The sequence below is a fragment of the Osmia lignaria genome, chromosome 14 (assembly GCF_051020975.1).
Source record: "Osmia lignaria lignaria isolate PbOS001 chromosome 14, iyOsmLign1, whole genome shotgun sequence".
Lineage (NCBI taxonomy): Eukaryota > Metazoa > Arthropoda > Insecta > Hymenoptera > Megachilidae > Osmia > Osmia lignaria.
The window spans coordinates 9723911-9748988 of record NC_135045.1 but is presented as its reverse complement, the minus strand read 5'-3'; the positions used below and the strand labels follow the sequence as shown (position 1 = coordinate 9748988).

Here is a 25078-nt window from a genome sequence, read left to right as displayed (position 1 = left end):
ATTTTATTTTCCACGACTTTGGAATACAGGTAAGAGAAACATTTCTGAAAAACTTATTGCATTTCTTATTTGTGATTTTTTGTAAACATACATTTAAATAAAAAAAGAATTTTTCTAAAATTTAAGTATATAAAAATCTCTATTTCTCGTTTGCATTCAAATAAAATTATTATCACTGAACACATTGCACATCCGTTACATTTCTCATAAACTTGCATAAACATTAATTCTATATATGAAAACAATTTTTATATAAATAAAAAAGTATACTTATGAAATATAAATATATAAAAGTTTCTATATTACCATTTGCATTAAAGTAAGATTATCACTGAACACATTTGTTCAATTATAAGATAAGAAAATAAATTCTCTACAATTTTAACGTGTATCTAAAACTTTAGAAAATCTACGATCAGTTCATTGATGCAGTAAATTCCAATTGACATTATTTATTAACCGGCACCCTACGCACCATAGGAACGTTATAAACTAGATAGAAAAATGCATTTGTTATGTGACCAAAGGACCTCAACCACGCGTCAATTTTATAGCTGATTTCTTTCCCTATTGGAAGGGGCTTTCTCTGATCCTCCAGTTCAATTATCCTGAAAAACAATTATTAATTAATAAATTCAATTTTAATATTCCAAACAAGATAGAAAATTTTCTTGAATAATATAAGAACCGCATTTTTAAACATATGTTTGAAAAAATCTCTTCAAGAATAAGCAAATATTTGACGAAACGAAATAGGATATTACTGTTTGACAATAAGCATTTGTAAATGTACTTATTTGCAAAATACTTAAGTATAATACCTGTCTTTATCCGATTGCTGTTTGTTTCGATTGGTGTAAGTGTACATGTAGCAAGCTGGATAAGTGCTGATTGTCTTTATTTTATGAAATTGGCCAGTTTTAATAGGAATCGATGATTCTTTTGAGATTATAACTCCTTTACTCTGATTCTTGTCGCTGTATATCACCTCTCCTTCGAGCACCGTTAAAGTAACATTGGTGAAGTTTTTCGAAATGTAATTATCCAAATGCATTCCTGGAAAATCAGCCACGAAAAGAACATCTGTATCGTTGGACCAGGTATAGACGTGCTGTTGAATTTCTTCCAGTTTGTACCTGTATGCAGTGTGCAATAGAGCAGATTATGGCTTTTCAGTTGTTAGATAGACTATGTTTGTTCGTACCTGTACGAATTATATTGCGACAATAGGGGCATTAAAAACGAGATGGGCTTAAACGGATGCCAATCTACTGTCAACAAGTCGACGTTCGGATCAAACATTCTCTGTTGGAATCTTCCGTTCAGTGAACACCACACGTCGATATAGATGCTTAAATTCGTTGATAAAGGCGTCCATTTCGTCTTCCCGTCGCGTTGACGATAATTGTCGAAAATTTGATTCTCTTGTTCAATTAAATTATCCTGTTAACGTACATTTATTTGAGTATATATAGAAAAATGGTATTTAGAATCGATACGTACCCTTAAACAAAAGGCATATTGTCTGGCCATATCACCGTGTCTCTCCCATCTGTCTCCTTGCACCCATGCTTTAGGATCCAAATAACGATCTTCATTACTCACATTATCGTGAACTTTAATTACAACCAGTATGGTGTCCCAAACGTGAACCATCATATCCCAAGAGTAACCATACATACCTGACACCCAATTATTGTAACCCTATCAGAAGAAAACATATTAATTAATCAAAAAATGATTAATACATTTACGCTTTAATCATTACCTTTGTAATGAAATGTGAGTATGGCAGGAAGAATTGTAAAAATATATGAAATAGTAACAGAGACACTACAAATTTTTGTCTCTTTGTTGGTCCTGTGGATTTGATACAGATTTCCTTAACATTTTTGTGAATCATTTCAGGCTTTCTGGATTCTATGGTATCTTTTCGATACTCATCATCAATTAACGATTTGTCATTCGTTTTATTCTGTATCTTATCACACGTTAAAGCCTTTTCTAATGATTCATTACAGTTGAATTCTTTTTCATAAAGATCTTTGGTGGAACTACTCGAGAAGTCGTCGCAGTGTTTGGTTTTTTGACTTTGCACTAGAAATATAGGAACACAGTTGTCTTTTAGAAAAGAGCCAAACCTTCGAGGCCAATCCGTGCTGCAGAAGAGTGGCATGGTTGCAAGACACACGTAAGGAAACATTCCTGAGGAAAAATGCTATTAATTTTGCAATAATTCTGTTATAAAATAGTCACGAAAATAAACATTTACCAATACTGAAGAGTCTGGAATTCATCAAATGAAAGGCAGTGCAAAAAATCATTGCAGGGATCCGTGTTTTATCGAACAACATCCAAAATCCAACCGTGAGGTCAAAGATAAATGCGAACCAGTGGACTATGAAAAAGTCTGTTTGTTCGGTGGTCAAAAATAATCTGAAACATTGCAACATTCGATTGAATTAATTATTGTATCACCCAGGAACGATCTCGAAGATGATCGACTTACTTGAACGGGCTGAAGACCCAGTGTCTTGACAAATTTGTCATGGCATAACCTGAGAGCCATTCTGTACTTGATTTTTTTAATCCAGCTAAAAAGTACAGTGCAAAAAATTGGAACCTCAAGATGAAGTAATTCCATAGTGGTACCCTGTGTTCGGTTCCTCCGGTTTTCAAGGCATCCAAGGCACTGTAAGAAGATGATTCAATGATTTGTATCGCGTTTTTGATCAATTGCAAAAGTTTAATTCTATGGAATTTCTATGGTAAACTTAACAATTGATTGAGTTGCAAAAATTAAATTCTATAATTTGAGTTTTGAGACTATTAAATCATAATTTAATTAATATTCAGAGCAATCTTGTCTCACATTTTCAGCCACGATACAGGTTTTTCCACTCGGATGGGACTATTTCCTTTCAAACTCACAAGTACTTATTAGCCTCCGTACCCCAGAGGAGAGTCGCGACGATCCCATAAAGATACGTATGGTTGTTCCAGTAGCTTTTATCCAGTAGAAAGATGTACCAGTAAGGAAGCACGAAACAAGCGCAGGCGAGCTTGAAACGTAAGCCTAGCATAATACCAAAGGCACCGATCCACATGATCGTATAAATCAGTATCATCCATGGCAGCGACGGAGCTTTCATTCCATGAATCAGTGGAAAATGACACTCCATAGGATCTCCCCATTTGATATCCACGTCTGAAAACCCTCTTTCTTCCACTACGTCTAATACCATACACAGTCCTAGAAACGTTTCATCGAAACTCTTATTCAATTATTTTCAACTAATCAATATTAATGGTTTAGACTAAATTTGCAGACTTACCAAAGAAGGCTCTTACAACTCCTAAACTGGTCGGATCAGTTGGTCGGTACAAAAGTTTGGTAAATTTTTGGAAAGATGAAAGATCGTTCAACTTGAATCCACATAATTTCTCGAATCTATCCTGAATCGAACATCGTGCTCGAAGGTTACGTTCGTCCATCGCTTTGGAATTGGCGAGCAATCTGCTTTTCCTCCACATAATTGAATCATTGAACTGAAAATTTAAGAGAAATTAGTTATTTAAAAACAGCAGTACGAACGATTTAAAAATATACAGCACCGTCACAAAAATAATTGAATTTTCATCTGAAAATTTCAACTCTCAGACTGTTGAACCAGTAGATGAGGAATAATAAAAGATCCAAGAGACGGGGAAGTAGGATTGCAGGTAAGATCGATAGAAGTACGATCGAAAGTTCGACTTACCTAGACTGGGAGCGGTGTATAGCAGCCAGGAGATATGAAACCGGTCCGATGAGGATGTAACGAAGGTTGCTGGAGTTGTGCGCGCTGCAGCTGCAGGACTAGTCGTCGAAGAAGTAATCCCGGAGGCTGAGTGAGAGCAGGAGCACCGTCGCCAGGCAACGTGCTCGATTATTGACCCGCGCCCGCGCAATAATAATATATTATCAAGCATTCTTGTGCACTGCACTCAGGTTCAACGATGCACACTATCGGACAATACTCAAAAAACGTATCGCCAACCACTACTTCTTTGTACTTTTTGTTTCAGATACTTTCTGCGCAAACTCGATTTCAAAATCTATATTCCAATTCAAATATGTCTTATCTATGCAAATTTATTTTACTCTAACTCGGATGCAGGAATTCTTCTTCTTCTTCTTTCTGGAAAATCTTATCTTCTGTAACATTGTTTCCACGTGTTGGGGAGATTCTTATTTATATTAATAATTGAAAGGTCGACCACGGGAATTGACGAGTGTCGCGCGATTTCGTTTAAAAATAAATTATCGACGTACTGTTATCTCGACCATGTGCTCAATATGTTCGATTATGCAATAATGTTCGAGGGGTCTACGAACGTTTTTAAATAAAACCAAATCAAAGGGTTACACGATTTGGTGTAATCGATGCACCTTTCGAGTAACAATTTATCTTGATCGTTGAGATCGATAGGGGTGCGAGGTAATCGGAATCTCAAAGGACAGTTCATTATGCGTAGGATCCTTGCGTCTCATCGACAAGGTCCTGAGGGATCTAGGACCAGGTCTGGAAACATTAATTCCAATCAATTCCGCTACAGTGGTTCGTTTAACCCCTTCCTTTCGTCGCGTTGATGACCCATCAACATGCTCGCTTCGTTTATCTCTCCCACCTACCTTTATACAAGCCATTTGTAATTTTAATTTCCAAACATCATGATTATTTATTGAAAAAATAATTTTCTAAAGATTGTTCTCGATATCCTTATCGAGTTTAATTTTAGAACACATTGATTCATTGAATGCAGCCTTCGCATTACCCAGGCTCCATTAATTGAAATTACAATCAGCCTTCGAGTTTTGCATAAAAATAAGTTTCTTCCCGCCCAAAGACATAGGAGGACCGTTCTAACGGTATAATGCGTATCAGAGAACAGCCATTACGTAGTTTTCGATTGAGCCAACGAAGCCTTTTCGGTCTCGCAGCTGGGGTGTTTTAATGAATGGACGTAACTTCCGCGTTCAAAATCCCCAACGGCCGTTTTAGAGCCGTAAAACAAAGGACTGATTTATTTCAGCACGCCCCTCAATCTGTCTCCGTGGACCACTTTTGATTAGTGCTGCCTCTTCAAGGTTCAAGCCTTGAAAATTGCCATCGCGTAATGCATCTCTGCGCCGCTAACTCTCCTTGATACATATCTGAGGTGAAGAGAGAAGGGAACATGTTTACAAAGTTAAAAATGCAATGATATATGCAAATAATAAAAAATGTTTGATTAGTACTCGGAATGAGGTCAAACGCTTAAAAATTTCTAGCGTTTTTAAATTTGAAGAGAAGCTACCCTTAATGATCTCATTTATTTGAACTATCCTGCTTCCATTTAAAACGCTCCCCGGTATCGCTGACACCAAGTTCAACAACCCAAAGACTCGAATGGGTTCGAATACGAGGACCATCCTCGAACGACTAGAATTTTTTCTGGTACGCCATTGGATGATCAAACTCGTCAGTGGCACATGAGCGAGGAAATTAACGCCGTTATTTGCCCACCGTCGCATACGAGGACCCCATCAACCCCCGCGCGATATTTGCCGAACGTATTTGTTCAGGAATATGAATCAGTCCACCTGGAAGCGACCAAGGAGAGAGTTTCAGAGAGAAAGAGAGAGGAGAGTTGACGGGAGAAAGGAGATCCGTGATTGTCGTATGTATTTGCCCGGCTATTTATCACGGTTTATTATTTCCTATTGTCGATGGAGTCACGCATTGTTGGCGAACGAGAAGGGCCGCGGCGAATTTCTAAAACCGTGTCCGATCGAATTTGCATATTTCAGAGGAGGACGCGTGTCGGGCGTCCGATTACAGGCCCTATTAATTGCGGTTCCGCATTGTTCTGCCCTGATAACACGGGGGTCGATACTTAGTTTACAACCGTCTTCTCGTCTTTCCAACGTTGATTCGCTTTTTCAGTTCGCTTTCAATCACGAAAACCTTTCAGAGTGAGATTTTTCATTCCCTGACTTGAACGACTGAAAATTAACACCTTCAATGCGAAAGGTGAATTAAGGGTGAGATTTGGTTCTTAAGTTACGTTGTGATTATTATCGAGTAACAATGTTGCAAATTTTATTTCATTTTCATTATCTCAGAAAGTGAAGTATACTAGAACGCCTAACCTTATTAAGTAAACAATCGAATAAATGAATAGATAATAATAAATAGTAGAATTTAATTGAAGGATCATGTAAAATATACATATTTACATGTAAGAGTATGGAAGAAGATTTCAATACATTATTCACGAAAGTGTAACCCCAGCTGCATTAGGCAGACGCATATTCATGTGAAAAGCAGAAGAATCAAAGGATGTTGCGAAAAGCTCTTTATGCATAAAAGAACAATAGGGTGAATGTAGCACATGTCTGATATAATATACTCCATGTCTATCACATTCAAAACTTCCTTTCCGTAATCAAAAATTTTAACAAATTATATGCGCACTTATTCTTAAGGATATAAAATTTTCGAAAATAAGTACTTGCGATGGAAAGAAGAAAAGATTCCAACAGTAACGTCGCGTCGTGCACCAAGTCCAAACAATGCAAGGGGTGACGGGGTAGATGGAGTGGCCAAAAAAAAAATCCGGCATAAAATTAACAGTATACAGCTTGCAGAATGCAGTTTGTTGCTAGCCGGCAATATTTCACGATGGTCTCTGCCACGAAGAGAGAGAGGGTTCGTTCTCGAGGGGGGTGTGCAACAATGGAACCCTTTACCCAGCCCCTAGCGCCCAGCCAACATCCATACATCATCATTCATACTGAAAAAAAACCTGGGGGCACCTATGCCAGTCTACGTTGGAGGGGCCTTCGAAATTTCAAAGTACCGAGTACGCATCAAGTACTTTCTAATGCTACCCTGAATTTTTCGTTCGCCTCGTTCAGTCATTGCACCTTCGCTAGCAACAAGTTTCGTGTTTGCATAAAAATTCTCTTGAATTAAAATAGGTACATTAATTAATAAAATAATAAATACTCGGGGGGTAACAGAAAATAATGAAGGTTCATTTATTTTCGATAGTAAATATTCTCTGAGTTAAAGGTTGACTTTAAAATAGTGGTGCTGTGTAAACAGAACTTTCCAACCCCATTATATTGAACAATAAATTCAACTTTCCTTGTACAAAGAACAGCGACATAAATCTCAGATGACAAAAGAAAGAAACACTGGGGCCATCATAGGTCTTCAAATAAAACCGTGAAGTTTCTGTGGTCATCTGATTCCGGAAAACCGGCTGGCACCCTTTGAAAAAATCACCACGCCCTGGAACACCGAAAGGGGTGGTGCCGGTAGTAAACAGTAACGTGCGAAACTGTCGCGAAGGGTTGGGAAAAAAATGAAGAGCCGGAGGAAAAGCGTGAAACCATTCTGCAGTTTATGGATCCTAAAAAGGATGAACTAAAACGGGATGAATGATTCTTGAAATTTTTAAAATTTCAAAAATTTTTAAGTATCTGTAAAACGATTTGTCTACATTTAAATGAACTACACGGAAGTTAAAATATTATATTAAAAATACAGTATACCTTTCATCCCCTATACTCGACTTATTCTCAGCACAAGAGACCCTCTAATTATTTTGAACCCTGCACAAAGGTTCGAATGGAAAAACAGCAATCGACGATCCGTTCCAGGTCGAAAGCCATCGATCAGCAAGAATTTTGGGACGTCGATTCGCTGTCCAAAGCGCGAAAAGAAAGAGAAAGAAAGCAGAATGAGAAACGTAATCCGCTTTTCGAAAAGAGGCAACCCCTTCTAGCCGTCGGTCGTGTCACAGCACGGGTGACTGATTGTAAAACCATGGAGTAACCCGCAAAGGGTTGCTGAAGCGAGGCGAGAGGGATACGGACAGTTTAAAATTGAGCCTCGTAATCGACGTGTAATCCTCTAAAGCCGTGACAGCCCGGAGATAATGGAGCACCGATCGACGATGGGTGGCCAGTTTGTTTTTCATAGAGACCAGATCGATCGGACCTTATCTTAGATTTAACCCTTGAATGGCGAAACTGGGTCATTGAAGACCCACTCGTAAATCTCACCGTTTACGGGATTTAGAAATTTTTTTCTCAGTCATCAGGGTCTTCTTCACGGTGCTCCTATAAATACCAAGAATCCGTCCGGAAGGTCGGCGACGCACGGTAGACTTTCGAGTTTGGAATTTAGGATTCTCAATTCTAGTTTCGTCAAACTATATTGCATAACTAATTGGACCGCTCTTCCGGAAACTTAATCCAGTCCACACTTTTTTCCAATTTTACAAAAAACAGGATACATGTATTGTCAACCAAACTCACCACGTGGATTTTCACACCTACTGCACGTCCCCCGAAAATCTCCCTTTTGTCACACATTTCGCCCCAGAAACTCTGTTGTACCGCCTAAGATGTTGTAGGAAACGTTTTTTAAGTTCACTGTGGAAATCACGCGAGGGGTTCGTGTATAGAATTAAAACTATTAGAAGCTCATTAGCATTTCTCGTTTCGCTAGTTCATGATCCTCGGAAAGGGGATGGACTGACGTTCGCATTATCACGTGCGAACGATTTTCATTTTGCCTAAGCGTTCGTCCGGAAAGATGATTTTGGGGTGACAAACGCAGGGGTTACAGGTACCGGTGCGTGTTCGACCGAGCCTCTCCCGTGTTGTCACTCGCGTGATTCATATTTTCTTTTTTTTAAATCGCACGAAAGGTCCTCGGAATACTAGACGATTTCTAACAAGGATCCTTACAAATAAGCTGATGTACTGTTAGGTTTGTTATTGTCCGAGATCGATCGGTATAAAAATTATTTTTACTGGTCCGTTACATCGGAAACGCATTTTGATCGAACGGATCGGCGAGTCAGACACCCGTTTCTAGGGAATACCCTGCTGAGAGACTCTTTTGTCCGCGTAGTTGGCGAGGATACGTTCTCCTTTGTCCCAAGGGAATCTTCGCGTATTATATTCTAGCTTTCCCTCCTAAGAACGATCATTATCTCTTTAGAAACTCAACGTTCTGATGCTCGCCAAAATAATCCAACGTTATCGCTTTTATTAATAGAAAAAGGATCAATGGAATGTTTGGGAAATTTCATAATATTTCATGCTGTAATTAATTTCAAGTAATGATCCATGATGGTTAATTTAACGTTGATCTGTTTTATTATCCAAATCCAACGTTCTGTCGATTGTTGCATCAGTTTACAGAGTCCAGAGGAGCAAAAAAATAATGGCAACACTTTTAACGAACCGTCTCCCCTAAAAAATAATGTCTGTCTGTCTGTTTATTTGTGTATACTGGGTAGACAGGCTTGCCACCCTCTACTTCAGTCGTGCCTCGTTTTGATGTAACGTTCATAGAAGGTCAATGGCGCGTGCAGCCTTTTTTACTCTCCTCGATATTATTTTACCACGAATGGCAACTGTACTACTTTCGTTCAGCCACCGGGTCGAGCCGGTCCACTTCGTTTTTAAGTGGCCAGCTCTACTCGTCAGACATCTGCGATCATCTCCATGTACCGACTATTCTACGTGGAACGATGTAGCACCGGAGAATTCAGAATCCTTTCGTTTACCTTCGTTCACAATATGAATGAGAATATTTTAAAAGCAAAGAATTCATCAATTTTTAGTTTCTGAATTTCCTGCTACCACTATGAAATAACACTCAATGGTAACTAACAATAGGAAATGAACCGATGGTCATAGAGGGTTGACAAATCCGTTGCCACGAAGCAATCAGGTCGATGTTCCATTAGATAACTGAGACAATAGAGTGATAGTTGGAGTGCAAACATAATGGTAATGGGCCAGGGTACCCAGGAACACGGATAGGAGATTAAGATCTGCCATTGTAAGTCGACTGCGTTTTATGCTGCTCGAAGCACACAAGAGGCATGGCGTTAACGTCAAAAGGCGTTACTCGCTCGAACAAGCTCACCTGGTAGTAACAGAAAGGTATCTGATTATTCGGACAGAACGAGATTCAGAGCAGTTTCTAATGTGCCCTTTTTGTTTCTCTTTAGATCCACCTCGATACACCCTTTCGGTCCCTCGAAACGGCGGTTGGAAGATTTTGCCATGAATGAGTCATGGGTTGAGTTTAATTTTTAATTTTGGAAGGTAGTAGGAAATGAATTCAGTAGAAGCTTTGTATTTGAAATTGAATTTATTTCAATTTTGTTTAAACCAACAACCAATGAAGTTCTATAATTATTGATATCCTTTAATCTTCTTTTTGTAAATGAAAAGTCTCAGTGCATTATTATTATTTATATTCCCCGAAAAAAAGAAGCTTTTCGGGAGTATGAAACTCTAAGTACGTACCATGGAAACAACATCAAAGAAAGGAACGTATAAATGTTCCTAGATGAGTGTAGAATTACACATGAAGTGGAGTATCTGGGGTTATTGCGTTATCGATCGCCACCCTTGATCGCATTCTTTCTTTTGATGTTGCTGGGGTGCACCGAGTGGACTGGATCCAAGATAATACAGTTTATTGTCGGTCGAAGGGCACGAATTCGTTTGTACGGACATGCGAGAAATCCCTTATCTCGATCGGATTTAAGTGCGGGTACATACGATTCAACAAATGCGCCCTGGTGAATTTAAATTTATTTCACCATTTCGTTACTATCATCGTTCAATTACCAATAATCATTATGTTTAAAAAAAAGAGGAGTGTCGTATGTTACCTATATGAAAAATTTCAAAGCTGCAATGGTACAATCCCCTCTGATCTTCAAAAATCATCCCCCCAGTATCGTACATTGACACGATGTTTGCTCGTTTCATTAACGCTCGAGTAATTTTATTTCATCAGTGTACGCGTCTTAATTGAAAACACTCTGCAAACGGCCAGCGGCACTTCACGTGGTCGGAACGTTTACCGAAGTGTAAGCCAGGTTAAATATCCTCAGGCGTCTCTTTCACTCTTTATTCATACTCTAGCTTCCTATTCACGGTAATGTCATCATACATTACTCACAGTACTCGATAAATATTGAAGTTTAACCCCCTATAAAAAGAACAAATTTTTCGTATTTAAATTTTATTTTCCTTGCAATGATATGCTTAAACATTTGGGCCACGGTGCATAAGAAATTCGATGCATCAGATGCATTTGGGAAACGTTGCATTAGAGCACGTGCTATTGGAAGTTTCGCACGCGTTGAAGACACGTGTCGAAGCAGGGTGCAAGTATTCGAATTAGCCAGAAATCTCTCATCGACCAAAACCGCCTTTTATATCTCAATTACGCTTATTTTTCCGCCTCGTTCCACCGGCACGTGTCGTTACCCAAGATTGGCCACAACCGATTTGTCAGCGTACGACTTGATGTTAACAAATCTGGATGATCTTCTCTAGACACCGAGATATTTTGCAAATTTTCAGAATTTTTTATTTAAAATTTATAATCTCATACTTTGAAATAATTCAGGGGTTCAACTTGAAAACTGTAAAACCTTACAATTTCAAGTGGAAGGATTCCATGGACACCTTAAATGAAAGTGAGATGTTAATAGGATAATGCTAATCCTTCTAGATCAGCCTGGTTTCTCTTGCCAGTGAGAAAGCAGCTATGATATCTCAATTACGTTCACTTTGACACGCTGCTAGATGGACACGTGCACCCTGGTGTGAAGTTTCCCGGTATCAATTTCTCAAAGCGGACTACCTAGTGATAAAGACACGTGGCGCAAGCGTTTAGTCGCTTTTCGGTCTTCCTGTACACGTGCCGGATGAAAAGCAACACGTGCCAGTTATTACACACCGCTCTAATTCGTGGTCTTCCTATGAATCGAGGGAAAATGATGGATCTTCAACCTCCCGGTGATAATACACGAATTCTCTATTCATTTTATACAAAACTCCAATTTTTAATTATTGTAACACATCTAACATTATTTAAAGCGATAACACTTAATGATATAAATAAATCCTTAAGAAGGTGCTGTGTTAAATATTTATAAAAATTTATACGAATACAAAGGTAGCAGATGTAACAACTTTGATCCTCCTTTTAAAGATACATTATCCCCTAAGGTTTAGAAAAAACTAAATGGCTCTATGCTGCTGTTACACTGTAACAACTGGTTCGAAGACAAGCTTTTTTAAGTCCTTCAAGGAGCACTCACGGTGGCACGCGACATTTTGCTCGCAAACGACAGACCCGTCGATCCTGTTCTTGTTATTCTTCGGCTTCTTTCACCGAGGCGTTATCTGTGAGTAATACGTACTTGAATTAACAGCAACGTTAACACGCGAAACACGCACGTGCCCGATGTGCATCGGGGATGCGTTCGGGTCGCGTGGCTGCCACGTGTCGAATACTAAAAGTGTGGATAAGGTTGATTGGCTGGAAAGGATCGTCAAATGGGGTTGGAAGTGATACCACCGTATCGTACACGATAATTTTGTTGTCAGTTTAATTGGCAGAATCTGTACGTTTGATCTGTTTATCGATCACTCCGAGGGCGAGTCAAGTGATAAAGTATTTAATCCAGAATTATTTTCCTTTTATAGGAATACCCACTTCCTTTCGAGGGTTATTCTCTGCTGTTAATTTCTCAATTAGTATCGACCTGTATTTGGGCCACACGAGCGGTACCAATAATCCACGATCTATGTGACGTTACACGAAGGGAAAATCGGGGGTGCTTGCCTCGTTAGTAGCTTAAATACCTTGAAATTACACAACCGGTGGTCCACAAAGGTAGCACGCACCCCCGAAGTCACGTTCTCCGATGCATTAAAATCGATTCGCCACGGCATTCGCGACTAGCCACGCTGTTTGATTTTCCCTCGTTCGCCCCTCTTCTTGTTGCTTCGGGAAAATCGAGCTGGTCGATCACCACACTCGTAACGCGTCGATTAGGAAGCCGTTTTATGCATGCTTTTTCTTAACAAACGGAAGTGAGCTTTGAAAAAAATCCTACGACTTAATAAACTCGTGTTCGTTTCCGGACCAGTAAAAAATTGTCCCAGGTGCTGTAATTTTTTGTGCTCGTCTTGTACTTCCTCCTCATTTTCTTCTGCAAGACTAAGGGCACAACAGGTCTATTCATACTTTCCTTTCATTTATTTATTATTTTTTTTAGGCTTATTTTCGTGAAAATATTTATTTTCCTGTATTTGTAAGATTGTTACAAATTTTAGGAGTTTTTAAAGAGGTTTGTAGAAAAGACTAAATCATTCTTTGTTTGAAATTGTAATATATTTTTTTTTAATTTACATTAATATCTGACACGTTCGTAATCAGCTTAATATTCTCATCAGGGTTTTCACACGAGCTTCGAATTTCTCACGTGCCGCTTCTGGCCCGTTTAGTACGCTTTTACGAAATTTTACCGGACCACCCCCGTACCCTGGGGCCACCCCGAAATCCTGGCGAAGCGTGCGCCCATTTCACGGTCGTTTCTTGCTACGAGAAACCTCGTCGGCCCCTTTGAAATTTACCACTTCGCGGCGAAGATCAGAGGGAAACCGCGAACGAAGGATTTTCGCGCTTTTGACCCTTCAAGAGAATGTTACACCGACAGATTTTCACTCGTTTCCCAAAATCGGCGAAATGTTACGTTAACCGCCCATCGAACCGACGATCCTTTGAATCTATCGATAGATTCTGCTTGAGCGTGAGATTTTTTCGAGGATCTACTTCCTAGTTCCATCTCAATGAATTATTTCTTTAACGAATTCCACGCTCAGATCGAACACCGCTTGCATCCGGATAACGGAGCTTCCATTCAATGGGGAACCCAAGGGAAACAGGAAGTAGCCGTTGAGATTTATAGGGTTCCCGTTACGATCTCGTTAGCGGCAAAAGGGTTGGATAAAATCGAACACCTTTCCCTATTTTTCGTTTTTTAAAGGTGTTCACGATGTACTCAGCGCAAGGTATAATAAATTACAATTATTCGTGAAACACGATACGCTGTTGAGATATGAATATTCTCACAGCTTGAAATTTTTGAAAAATGCTGATGTAAGGTCTCGTTACATTGGAAACCCTTACCTCGTTAACGCGTTCATTTTTCTTTCTTTCAGTTACTCGATTATATTAAATCTCTATTGCCAGACACAAATGACCCCCACGATACTGAACACATTAACGGATGATTAAACACAGTAATTATTCTTCGAATAAAGCAGCACGTTGTCGACACCATCGTCTCCTGTTACTTGGCTCAAGAAAATCGATCAATTATCCGTAACGACGTCGGTGGTCATTAACGTCATCGTTAATGCGTTTCCCTTGCAAGAGAAACGGTAAAGTGCATTGTTCTTGCGTAATCCAGTATCAGGTTCATTTTAAGATATCGCGAAATAAAAATACAATATTTTATAGTTGGCGACTATGAAAGTTTTAATATCAAAGTCAATTCTCGATTTAGCTCGTTCGACGAACCGTGACGTGCGGGACATAACATTTATCGGCCTATGCACGATGCGATTGTTATGAAATAGTAATGTAGTACAGGGCCGTAGTCGTAGCAGGGTGGCTGAGGAAAAAAGGGGTGGAAGTGTGGTGGGGTCGGTAGGTTCACAATCAAAGCAGAAGCCGGTGTACTTGCCGGTGGGACACGTCACTTCTGCGTTTCCGGTGGTGCTCAATATCCGTGCTTCGAGTTAGGCGGGTTATGAAGCAAAGTTATAAAAAGGTGTTAATCATTCGAAGATCCTCCACTTAGAAAAAAAATTGTAACTACTGTTGTATGATTCCCTCTTTCCCTTCTTTCCCTGTATTCTTTTAAGAAGAGGCTTAACGAGCCAGGATCAAATAATTTCAATAGGAAACAATAATTGATGCAAGAAATTCCCTCGATCGTTCGACACCACTCAGCCTCGTTATCGCCTCTCCGAAGGGATCGCTCGAGGACATCCGTTTGATACACGCAAAATTTCGTTGTCTTACCCTTCTTTCGATAGCGATGGAATCGAACTACCCTTTACCAATGTTCAAACAATTTCGAGTCACAATAATACACCTGACGTTATTTAATTTTTGTCAGATAAATATTTAGAATTTTCATTGAAGAAATTGTTCCTTAAGTTAGTGTTTGTACACTTGTGATCATAAGAATGGGTTCCATCGATTGATCATCGAAAGGGTGCAAATCCCATCGCTCCTCGCAAGATACCCAGTGATATGAACTCCCGATTCGAGTGCATCAAAGTAAGAACCACTGCGATTCGTTGGTCGAGACAGATGGCTCGTTGGATCTCTCTAGTGATGGTGAACATGTCGGTGAACGTACCTTAGTTAGTGGTTGTACCACCTATGACGAAAACGTACAGGGTGTAACAGAAGTCTATGACTAGTGTAAATTCTGTTATCCTAATGAGTAAAAAGAATAGAAATAGGAAAATTTCAATTGGAAAATTAATACATCAATAGTTTAAATTTTTTGTAATCGCAATTTTGAATAATACAGATGTGATAATAATAATTTAAGACAAGGTACCAAATTGAGAGCTTAAATTAGAAAAATACGAAAATTTAATTTTCATTAAACAATACTTCTGAGTTTTACGAATTCAACCCCGATTCTACGTTAAGAAGGTTCGTAGAAATGGCGAAACTTCCATCTACACCCTGTACATTCGTCAAACGGCGTACACAGAAGTCTAGATCGTTCCCCTTGTGGGTGATGACGCACACACGCGAGCTAAACAATAGTTAAATCAGGATGAGGGGTGGGCAAAGGGTGCTGTGGGTGTTTAATGAGCTGCCAGCCAGTGACTGAAGGGGGGCAACGAGTGAGTGTGGTACTAGGAAGGGAAGAGGGAGTATGGCAAAGGGATTTTTCGGGGTGCGAGGAGGACGGTGAAATGTATGGGGCACGAGCTACGGCACCACTTGACTGTTTATGGGACCGGCACCGTGTAAAGTGTAGAAATAACATTGCATACGTTTAAATGGTCTTCAGCTGGTGTGTCGCGAATAAAATTCTAGTATCTATTTTATTTTTATTTATTACATAGTCATACAAATTGTATAGAAAATGCTTATTTTATTATTCATGAAAAATAAACGGTGATTCCGAAGGGTCGCCAAGGGTTTCTCGACCCTGATTGACTGACCGCTGACCTACGACCATGTCGAACACCTGAGCATTCACGAAAGTAACGCTTCCGTGAAATTAGCCTGTTCCACTCCTATTGAAGCACCTTGAGAAACCACCATTCACCGTATTAAGTTACTGTTTGCCGGCGATTTAGAAATCCGAAGGGTGTTCCAATTGCGATATTGAGTTACTATTTGCAGACGATTTAGAGAATTAGGGAAAACCGTTTGTCCGACGAATTCATGAAACGAGCCAATTCGAGCGCGAAAAATGAAATTCTATATCCGGCACCGTTACATTTACTGTTGCACGAAATGGACCCTACTAATTGCTTCACAATTTCAGAATTTTTAAAACAGAAAAAAACCAAAAATTTATTGTGTTTCCTTTTGTTATTGGAATTGTTGCATCAACACGTGCAATTTTCCAAAATCCTTCGATTGGATCGTATTCGAAGTACGTCGAATAAAACGCACACAACTGTAAGATCTGTAGATCAAATATGTTTTCAGCGCGCATGTAATCCTGCCTAAGCTCACCCTACAATCCCAAATAAAACGTGCGCCGATACGAATGCTTCACAATGACGTTAAATCAATGATTTGTCCAGCGAGCCTTCGGCACGGCTTTTAATCCCGGTTTTACATGTGATTAAAGGCTGGCTTAAGTGTCAGATCGATTGATGCTATTAATGAATAATTGTCAATGGAGAGTATATTAAATATCATGAAAAATCGGAAAAACAGTTCCTTTGTGGTTTACTACTCGAAACTACAAAAAAAATTGCAAACATTTAAGTTTCACAAAGTTTTTATTATTTCAAACAAATATTGCATTTAATACACGTTGCATTGATCAAAGGGTGTTTCGCAATAAAGTTTCTTGAACAACGGCACGAGGGATCGTTAACATTATCGTTGATCGTCGGGGATTCGATGATTCCCGATCGACTTTCGAGGACTCGACGCTCCCTGGACCAGTAATCCACGTCATTCCGGGATGAATGCCTGGCTGGCTCGGGCATTCTTCAAGTAAATTATAGTCTTGAATGGCAGCACAGTGGGGGGTTGGTTGGCACGCGTACATTGGGGTACACCTGCCCCCCGTAGACATCTGTCCCCTATACTTCGATCGCGAGAGTCAAACCATAGCGTGCAGATTCTCGCCAGTTGTTGTCAAGTTCTTATTAACGACTTGAAATGTCCACGGATTTTTTATTCCATACAAACAATTATTTTTCTTATTTCAAAAATTTCCAAATTATAATAATTATTTATTATTCATTCTTGCGACAGTATGATTCAGTAAGCATCTTTACAGAAGGATCAACCATCAACATCTCGAGTCTCGTGCTCGTTAATTCAATTTATTCTCCGCAGGGACGATGATCTGAAGCACAAATAAGGCTTTCCATATTTTAGCGAGCCATCACGCTCGCGGCATTGAAATAGAGAGAAATAGACGTCTATGGTGTTCGCGGGGTGTGTCCCATGACGTAGCGGTCTAACCGGTATTGTTCGTGGTTTACCACAAAGGCCTGCAAATGCCAAGTTGCAATGAAAAGCCCGTACTACCCCACGCGTCACGTCTAAACAGATGCCGAAATACGATGCCGAAAGATGCTTGTCTGAATCTTCTTTTTACACCCTCCGCTGTCTATCGACGGTCCTTTGGGGTAAATACGGGGGTGGTTTCGTTCCTTAATCGGGGTCACCTTTGTTCCTCCGGATGGATCTAATTTTCTATCGAACGCTATTCGAATCTTTAAAACTCGACCACTTTACTTAGACCAATTTAACATAGTTGTAACATAGCTAATTTTTTCTCTATATTTTAATCATTTATTATCGTCCTCTTCAGATTTTCATTAGATAACGTTTCTTTCTCTCTGTCTGTCATTCAGGGACCAGTCGAGCAATTATTCCATCAAGAGGGAGTTTCCACGTCGCAGAGAATCACCGCCATTAATCTTCGATTAAGCGTTCACCGATCGGTCAAGGTAATTTCACGAATTTTCATGAATTAGGAAAACTCGTCTCCCCCTTTTTCCTACTCGTCCACGGTACCCTCGGTTCTACCCGTACTCTCGACGGGGGAGCACCTCTGTCAGCCACCAGTATGTCACCATACAGACCAGCGCCCCGGTACAATGAGGGCCGTGAACGCGATCGATATGTGCACTCGACGGAAACGACCCAACGAAAGGTCGATCAAAGCGAAATCACTGCGCTTGCAAATGCAGCGGCTCGATGTTTATGGCCTGTAAAAAATTCCTCGTTCAATCTTTGTTTAAATCGCACGGAGAACGCGTCTGATTTGACTTTATTGTTCTTCAGCTTATTGTTAGTTCAGCAGACGGATTTGAACGAAATTTTGCGCGATATCTGATGTTTTTATATAAATGGCACCTTTTATTTTTTCTATGTTTTGTAGAATTTAATTTATTTTGACACGCGTCAGTGTTTTAGATAAGTGAACACATACGGAATTAGGAAACATCCTGGAAAATAAATCAAGCGCGTTTTCCAATTTCTTGTTTTCAGGCGTCGCACCCCTATGGGATGGAAGCAGTTACGGGGCGCAGTGTCCACGGCAAAAACTGATTGAATCCCCCCAAAATCCAACACCTTTACGTATCCCGGCCGTCTGTCGTGGCTGTGCACACAGTTATATGTCGTCGACATAATGGTTCCATTGAAGCATTACCATTATTGGCGAGATTTGGGGAAACGATCGAGCGTGCTAACGGATTCGTCGCAGCTTGCAGCTTGTTTGCAAATAGGTCTTGTATACGAAATTATTGATCAACCGGTTAAACGTCTCCTATAAGCAAAAATATCTTATTTGTCTGTTTGCAACGTTAGAACACGATCGATGAGAAATTGGACATATTATTTCCAAAATCAAAAGTATTGATTTGGTGTTATACTTTGATTTGATTGACATTATCAATACGTATCGATATCGGCCCGATCGCTGCCGATTATTCTTAGAAAATTAGATAAATGCAAATGAAAATCGATCGATCAAGTAGCACCATACTCGGAAAATAATTTCCATAACAAGAACAAGTGGGTGTTCCATTCTAGTGACACGATGGCTAAGTGTTAGAAAAATAAATAGGTGAACTGGATCGATCAAATGAAGAGCAAACAGGGCGGAAGCTATCAAAATAACCGTTGGACTGTTGAATTCAGGATGGAAAAATAATATTTTCCTGTCGATCTTCCGATTCACGTCTGTTCCTCGTGCATGAAAATTGCGTGATTCTTGTTTTGATTCCCTGATCGAAATTCCATTTCAACCCCATTTCAGAAGTAGGGAACATAAATTACAATTTCAGAGGAAATCGTGGATGAGGGCTGAAGGAGCAGGTAAAATTTTTTTTCGATTGTCCAACCGATTTCGAACATTTCAGAGTCACGTTCCTCGGGTAATCCGTCGGATTAGGCGGGTAGGAGTAATTTCAACGCGATTTGCCGATACATCTGTCCCGCGATGATTTCTACAAAAGACACGTGTCCTGGCACGTGCTCCTTCATTCTTCAACAGGACTTCATTCCTGCAAAGTGCCTCGAGCATGCTCGTTCGTGAAACGATAACCGTTTAATCGCCGCGCATCGTGTTTGCGTATTCGTTTACCCTCTTTCGACGATGACTTTGTTACTGATCGAAAACGTGGCTTATCTATCATCCCTCTTACAAATCGTGAGCGAGTAAAATTAAATATATAGTAGCAAAATTTCATCTAGATAATTTCGTAACTTTTGAACTTATAGTCAGGAATATTAGCATTTATTGTGTGATTCAATTTTGGAGGTAAAAGTAATGAATGGTAAACAATTAGGTAAAATATGATTTATTGATAAGATATAAATTCTGTACAATATATATTCCCTGAATCGGTGATTTCACGATCCGATAAGAGCACTGACGGAGAGGTGTGCTTAAATAATAAAATATTCTAGAAACAAAGGGGGTGAGATCAAACATTCGAGATCAACCTAAGAGCATCGATGACTAGAAAAGAAAAGGAACGCGATTTTCTTTAGTACGTGCTTACATAATTATATACGGGATGCGTTTACAGATAAACGAGACCAATCGAAATTAAAATCCTAGTCACGATCGTGCTAACTTTAACCTTAATCCTAGTAATTCGTTGCAAATAGAATGCTCTCTTACAAAGTAAATAACGATCATTTTGTACGTTAGCCTACTCTTTGTACAATTACACGAATTAAACTCCAATCAACACACTGCTTGATTTCGAGTACAGTACGACCGAGACACAATTTACATATAATTCACTTGTAAATTGTAATAAGTACGCTCTTTGACATTTGGAAGGGTGTGTCATTGAAAGATTCATAAAACTATGGATTCATACTATCTGGTAAATGACTGCGGATGTAAATTCTTTGGTTTTCGATCACTGGCTTCTGTATATAAATTATGGAAATTATGGAATGCTTCGAAGTTTCGATTTACTAAAATTCGTGCACACTTTTATATCAATATCATCGCCGAATTACGGCAACCCCAAAGAATCGTGGCTCGTTACAACGATACAATGGCGGCGATGAGTCATACCACTCTCTATTACCGTACATATTTTACGAGAATTTTCATCCCTTATACGAAACTTCGAAATTATCTGCAAATCTGTCCATAAGATTCTTCTTTCGTAATACACATCCCTTTCGTCATTCTCGTGCCTCATTCTCCTAACCGAAGTTTGTACTATCTCCTTGCTCTTTCTTATATTAATACTCGGTTAGTGATTGCAGATTTGGGACTTTCATCCGGTGAACATCCACAGCCCTCAGTCCTCGACCTCGCTATTTCATAGCGATATTTGTACCGACCAAAATCTACGAGCACCAACCAGGCATAGCTGTACTAAAAATGTCACCCTTCGCAGTTTCAGGGTACACCATTCACCGGGAACTTTCTAAAGACACTGATACATGTTATTCGGTCCCATATGATGTGGAGTCGGATGTTGATGCTGCGTGTGATACATCCTCTGATCGAAACATGGTTGATACTGCATCGGCGGACTGACACTTTGATCGCTGTAGCAGTCGTACTCCTGCCATTCGGGAACGAATCGTTCTTGGGGATAGGGGAAGTTCGCGTGCGACGGTCCGAGACGTTTCTGTGCCGCCACCGCACAGCTTCCGGTCGAAGAGGTGATCATATTTCCGTTCTCGCTGATGCTCACCGTCACGTTGCCCACGTTCACAGTGATCTCACCCGTCTCGGAATTTCCCAACGTCTGAGACAGCGCCCAGATGTAGTTGTGGGCGAACCGAAGGGTCTCGATTTTCGTCAGCTTCGTGTCCTCCGGAAACGTCGGCAATGCCATCCTCAGACGTTCCAACGCGTCGTTCAATGTGTGCATCCTGTGCCGTTCGCGATCGTTCGCCTTTATCCGACGGGTCCTTTTCAGCCTGAGCACCTGCGGATGAATCAATGGTGAGGATTTCGATCTTTCCGTCTTTTTGCGTGTTTTTTCGGTAGTTACGGGAGGTTTGCTCGAGAGGTCCTCGAAACGGGACACAGGATCGAATGGAGATTTCTTGAGAATTAGATAATATAGAGTATTTCGTTGTTTCATTTTGAGTATCTCTAATATTGTATTTTCAATGGAAAAATTAATCAGTTACCTGTGTAGGACTTTTGCACCTTGTGTTTCGAGGCTTCTTGCGTTTCTCTTCTTTTAGCGGTGGAAACAGATTATCCGATTGGATTTCGTGTTTCGGTGATTCGAAGCTGACGTCGAAGCCGGAATCAGAAGAGCTCGAGAGCTCGTCGAAACCTCCTTCGCCGCAGAAGGAATACTCCGAGGACATGCTGAATATTTCCTGAAAAGAAACGCAAGGCAAAGCTCAAATTATACAATCCTATACAAATAACTAAATCATTTGGTGAATCATACTATGAATTAATCCTTCTATGAGCAATCGTTTTGAAATTTAAATATTTAATGTTTTTTTTTTATATCAATCTTACCTAATAATTGTTCGAATTAAAAAATGAAATTAATCCTTGTTGAATAGATAACGATCGATCACTTCACTTGAACTTTAGATAATTGTTTTAAATAATTATTTAAAAGTTGTGTCACGACATAACTGTATACCCCATCGGCAGCGAGAAAAAACGAAATAAAGAATGACGACCGTTCGAGACGGGGTACAATTTGGTACTGCGAAAGTGGCATGGGGCTCTTAGAGCATATATACCGTCCCGGGGGTATTTTGCCCCCTCCATAAGGGCGGACCGCCTTCTATGGGGCACCGTACCAACAGTTCACCCCATAATCACGACACAGGGGCACCTAACGTTCTCCCCCACCATCCTCTGTGTGTGCATTAGACGCGTGCCATGGCGATGTAGTCGTCTAGTTTAGGAGATTAGAGGTTTTTAGGGCGATTACACCTCTTTATGGAGCTCGTACGGGAGAACGAAGAGGAAATTGTGTGGTATGTTATTAAATTGCTGTCGTAAGGGTTTCTTGATAGATCACTAATTAATTTTTATGTTTTCTTAACGAATTATGCTTTCTAATTTTTCAGGACTAATACTTTAATTTTTTATTTTTCTTTAATTTTATACTTATAAAATTGTAAATTGTAAAATAGTAAGAGCTGGTTTGCGCTTTATGATGCTAACCATGTTTGCTGCAGTGTACACTTGGATATCATTGCACAGGTGCCTTTACATTCACCACGTTCTACTATTTTACTCTATCTTTCACCTTATTTATTTTAATTAATAGATTGTTTCTTACCTCACTCATTTTGAAAAAAAAAACGATTCTCAATTTGTCTATTTTTACCAGTCACTATTTCCACTTTTGTTAAAATATTCAACCTGGAATCGTCGATCAACGCTGTCACTGGTTATATGATAGAAAATAAGTGGACGATAATCTAGTAAAACCAACCATGGCCATCTGTTAGATTCGCTAATCAGCTGATAATACCTGGGACATCGCTATAGAAACGAACAGGAAGATCAGCTCGAATAGGTAAGTTTCGACGAAAGTGTTACAGTTAATCGATTGTTGACCCCATTTCCTCCTTCTCTTTTTTTATTTTTATCAATGAATAATTTTAATAAATTGGGTAATATTATTTACACGATTTAATAGTTCAAGTTCTTTCCATGAGAAGAACCACCTGTATTTATTGAACTTTTCTAGTTTTGACACTTCATAGCCAATCTTTTCCTAAAGTAAACCTAGAATCATGAATACTTTGTTCAATCACTGATAATTCCAGAATTTGTTTTCTAGAAGTATCAGTGATTGTTCGCACTTTCCCACGAAATATCAATATGCAAAGGGATCACCGGTAGCATGATAGGACGAGCTGTAATCAATGATATCTACAGCTCTATCAATGTACGTCAATTACTGCCACGCCAATTATTCGACACCTCGTAATTACATTTCAAGTTTAGTTCTAATTACAATTTGTACAGACAAGGATCGTTAAACACAAAGTATGTACATATAATACTTCAACTTTCTTTTTTGCCTTAACATTGAGAAAATTACAAGGCAAGGGGTTCATGTACTCAATTTTCTCCGACATTAACTTTTTTTATAAAACCTTCATGAATCAATTTAGAACAAGCATTTATCTTGCATCATAAAATTTTTATTAATTATCGAAATTGCGTTAGTGTTTTATTGTATCGTGAGCAGAGAACGGATAATATTTGTAGACCGTAACATTTACATAATTATAATGTTCTCGATCAGTGATTTTCTGATATGTAAGTGGAATGATATAAGCACTCTTCTAATAAACTGCAATCAGTTTTCTACATACTTTTTTGCTAATTATTACGATACCAATTTTCTCTTAGAGATCTGATTGCGATAAAAATAATTTCACAAATGAATTTAATTTACCTATGTCTATTTACATCAGCAGATCACTGTATTAAGAAAGGTGTTCTTATTCAACCATTTAGAAATGAAAGGAATTGTACGAAAGGTTGATCGAATTCGAGTACAAATCATCAATGATGTTACCTGATTTGCATGTCACGCTTTGATGCGATTCGCTCGACTCTATCGAATTGACACTAAAGGAAAGCCGTGTATAATACCAGATTCTATAGACCTGATTTGCATGCGAGGTGCTGCATCGCTTATGCAGCATCCATTTGATTTCAGATTTTAAAAGCATCGCATGTATAGTTCCATATAAATTACAATTTGCTTAGTTAGTATTACAAAAATGATGGCACTAAACGATAAATATTAAACTTTACAATCTCACCGACTGTTTATGACACTGCAGTTTTGTTAAAAATCCGCTTGTTTAACGATTCGTGTAAAACTTTTACGGTCGAGAAAGCTACAGTTACGAGATTTTTACGATAGATCGATCGGAAAGAACGTGGGCACGCGAAAGTTAGATTTCAATAAACATTCGCGGTGTTCTTTGTAGCAGGAAAAACAGGCTAACCGTGAAATTTCCATTTTACCACCGTTTTCCAAGAATTTCAATAGAAACTAACATTCTGCAACTTTTTATTGCATCATAGAAGGAAAATTTTAAATGTTACAAACTTTCTATTTATTAAACATAAGACGCATCGACACAAATTTCTATTCCAAGAATTTCTAATACTAATTTCAATATTCCTGCAATTTTTCTGCGATTGCGGTTCGTTTTTCAAACAAGCTGCGTGTCCCAAAGTGGCTACCCTTCGTCACGAAGAGAGGCCGAGAAAAAAAATCGAACGTCCGACCAACCCTTTTCACACTTTGAAAATTCGTGCCGTTTCGTCGATAAAAGGACGCCGTGAAATCGACGCCGTTTCAGACACATGTTCGATCGGGCCGCGGAAATATTGGGAATTACACGAGAGATTTGCTACCCGGTGCGTGCAGAATCGAAAATCAAATAAAAAGAAAAAGGGGCGTGCAGGCACGCGGGCC

General features: G+C 39.3%; 2 protein-coding genes and 1 long non-coding RNA gene across 3 annotated transcripts in view; 1 reads left to right on the top strand and 2 right to left on the bottom strand.

Annotated features, from left to right (window-relative positions):
• The window catches only part of LOC143306080 (uncharacterized), a 48101-nt gene extending 26274 nt beyond the window's left edge, over positions 1-21827 (top strand). Inside the window, exons 4-5 of the long non-coding RNA XR_013063481.1 lie at positions 18014-18109; positions 18654-21827. This is a non-coding gene — a long non-coding RNA (uncharacterized LOC143306080). The remainder of the gene's footprint in view (positions 1-18013; positions 18110-18653) is intronic.
• Positions 49-3888, bottom strand: GC (gamma-glutamyl carboxylase). Its single transcript, XM_034327297.2, has 10 exons — positions 3762-3888; positions 3336-3549; positions 2932-3253; positions 2510-2692; positions 2273-2436; positions 1769-2205; positions 1504-1704; positions 1205-1443; positions 822-1136; positions 49-608 (listed from the first exon to the last, which is right to left on the bottom strand). Exons 2-10 carry the CDS (start codon positions 3532-3534, stop codon positions 449-451), a joined length of 2220 nt encoding a protein of 739 aa, XP_034183188.2. The 5' UTR covers positions 3535-3549; positions 3762-3888; the 3' UTR covers positions 49-448.
• Positions 21065-22315, bottom strand: tap (basic helix-loop-helix neural transcription factor TAP). Its single transcript, XM_034327304.2, has 3 exons — positions 22129-22315; positions 21783-21980; positions 21065-21574 (listed from the first exon to the last, which is right to left on the bottom strand). The coding sequence occupies exons 2-3, from the start codon at positions 21966-21968 to the stop codon at positions 21065-21067; spliced, it is 696 nt and encodes a 231-aa protein (XP_034183195.2). The 5' UTR covers positions 21969-21980; positions 22129-22315.
• Between the last annotated feature and the right edge of the window lie 2763 nt (positions 22316-25078).

Excerpts from the sequence above, each read along its gene's own strand:
- tap (XM_034327304.2), bottom strand. The coding sequence starts at position 21,968 with ATGTCCTCGGAGTATTCCTTCTGCGGCGAAGGAGGTTTCGACGAGCTC. Across the intron at positions 21,575-21,782 it reads GGTGCAAAAGTCCTACACAG|GTGCTCAGGCTGAAAAGGAC; the intron begins GTAACTGATTAA and ends ATTCATCCGCAG.
- GC (XM_034327297.2), bottom strand. The coding sequence starts at position 3,534 with ATGTGGAGGAAAAGCAGATTGCTCGCCAATTCCAAAGCGATGGACGAA. Across the intron at positions 2,437-2,509 it reads TGGGTCTTCAGCCCGTTCAA|ATTATTTTTGACCACCGAAC; the intron begins GTAAGTCGATCA and ends GCAATGTTTCAG. Across the intron at positions 1,444-1,503 it reads AATATGCCTTTTGTTTAAGG|GATAATTTAATTGAACAAGA; the intron begins GTACGTATCGAT and ends GTACGTTAACAG.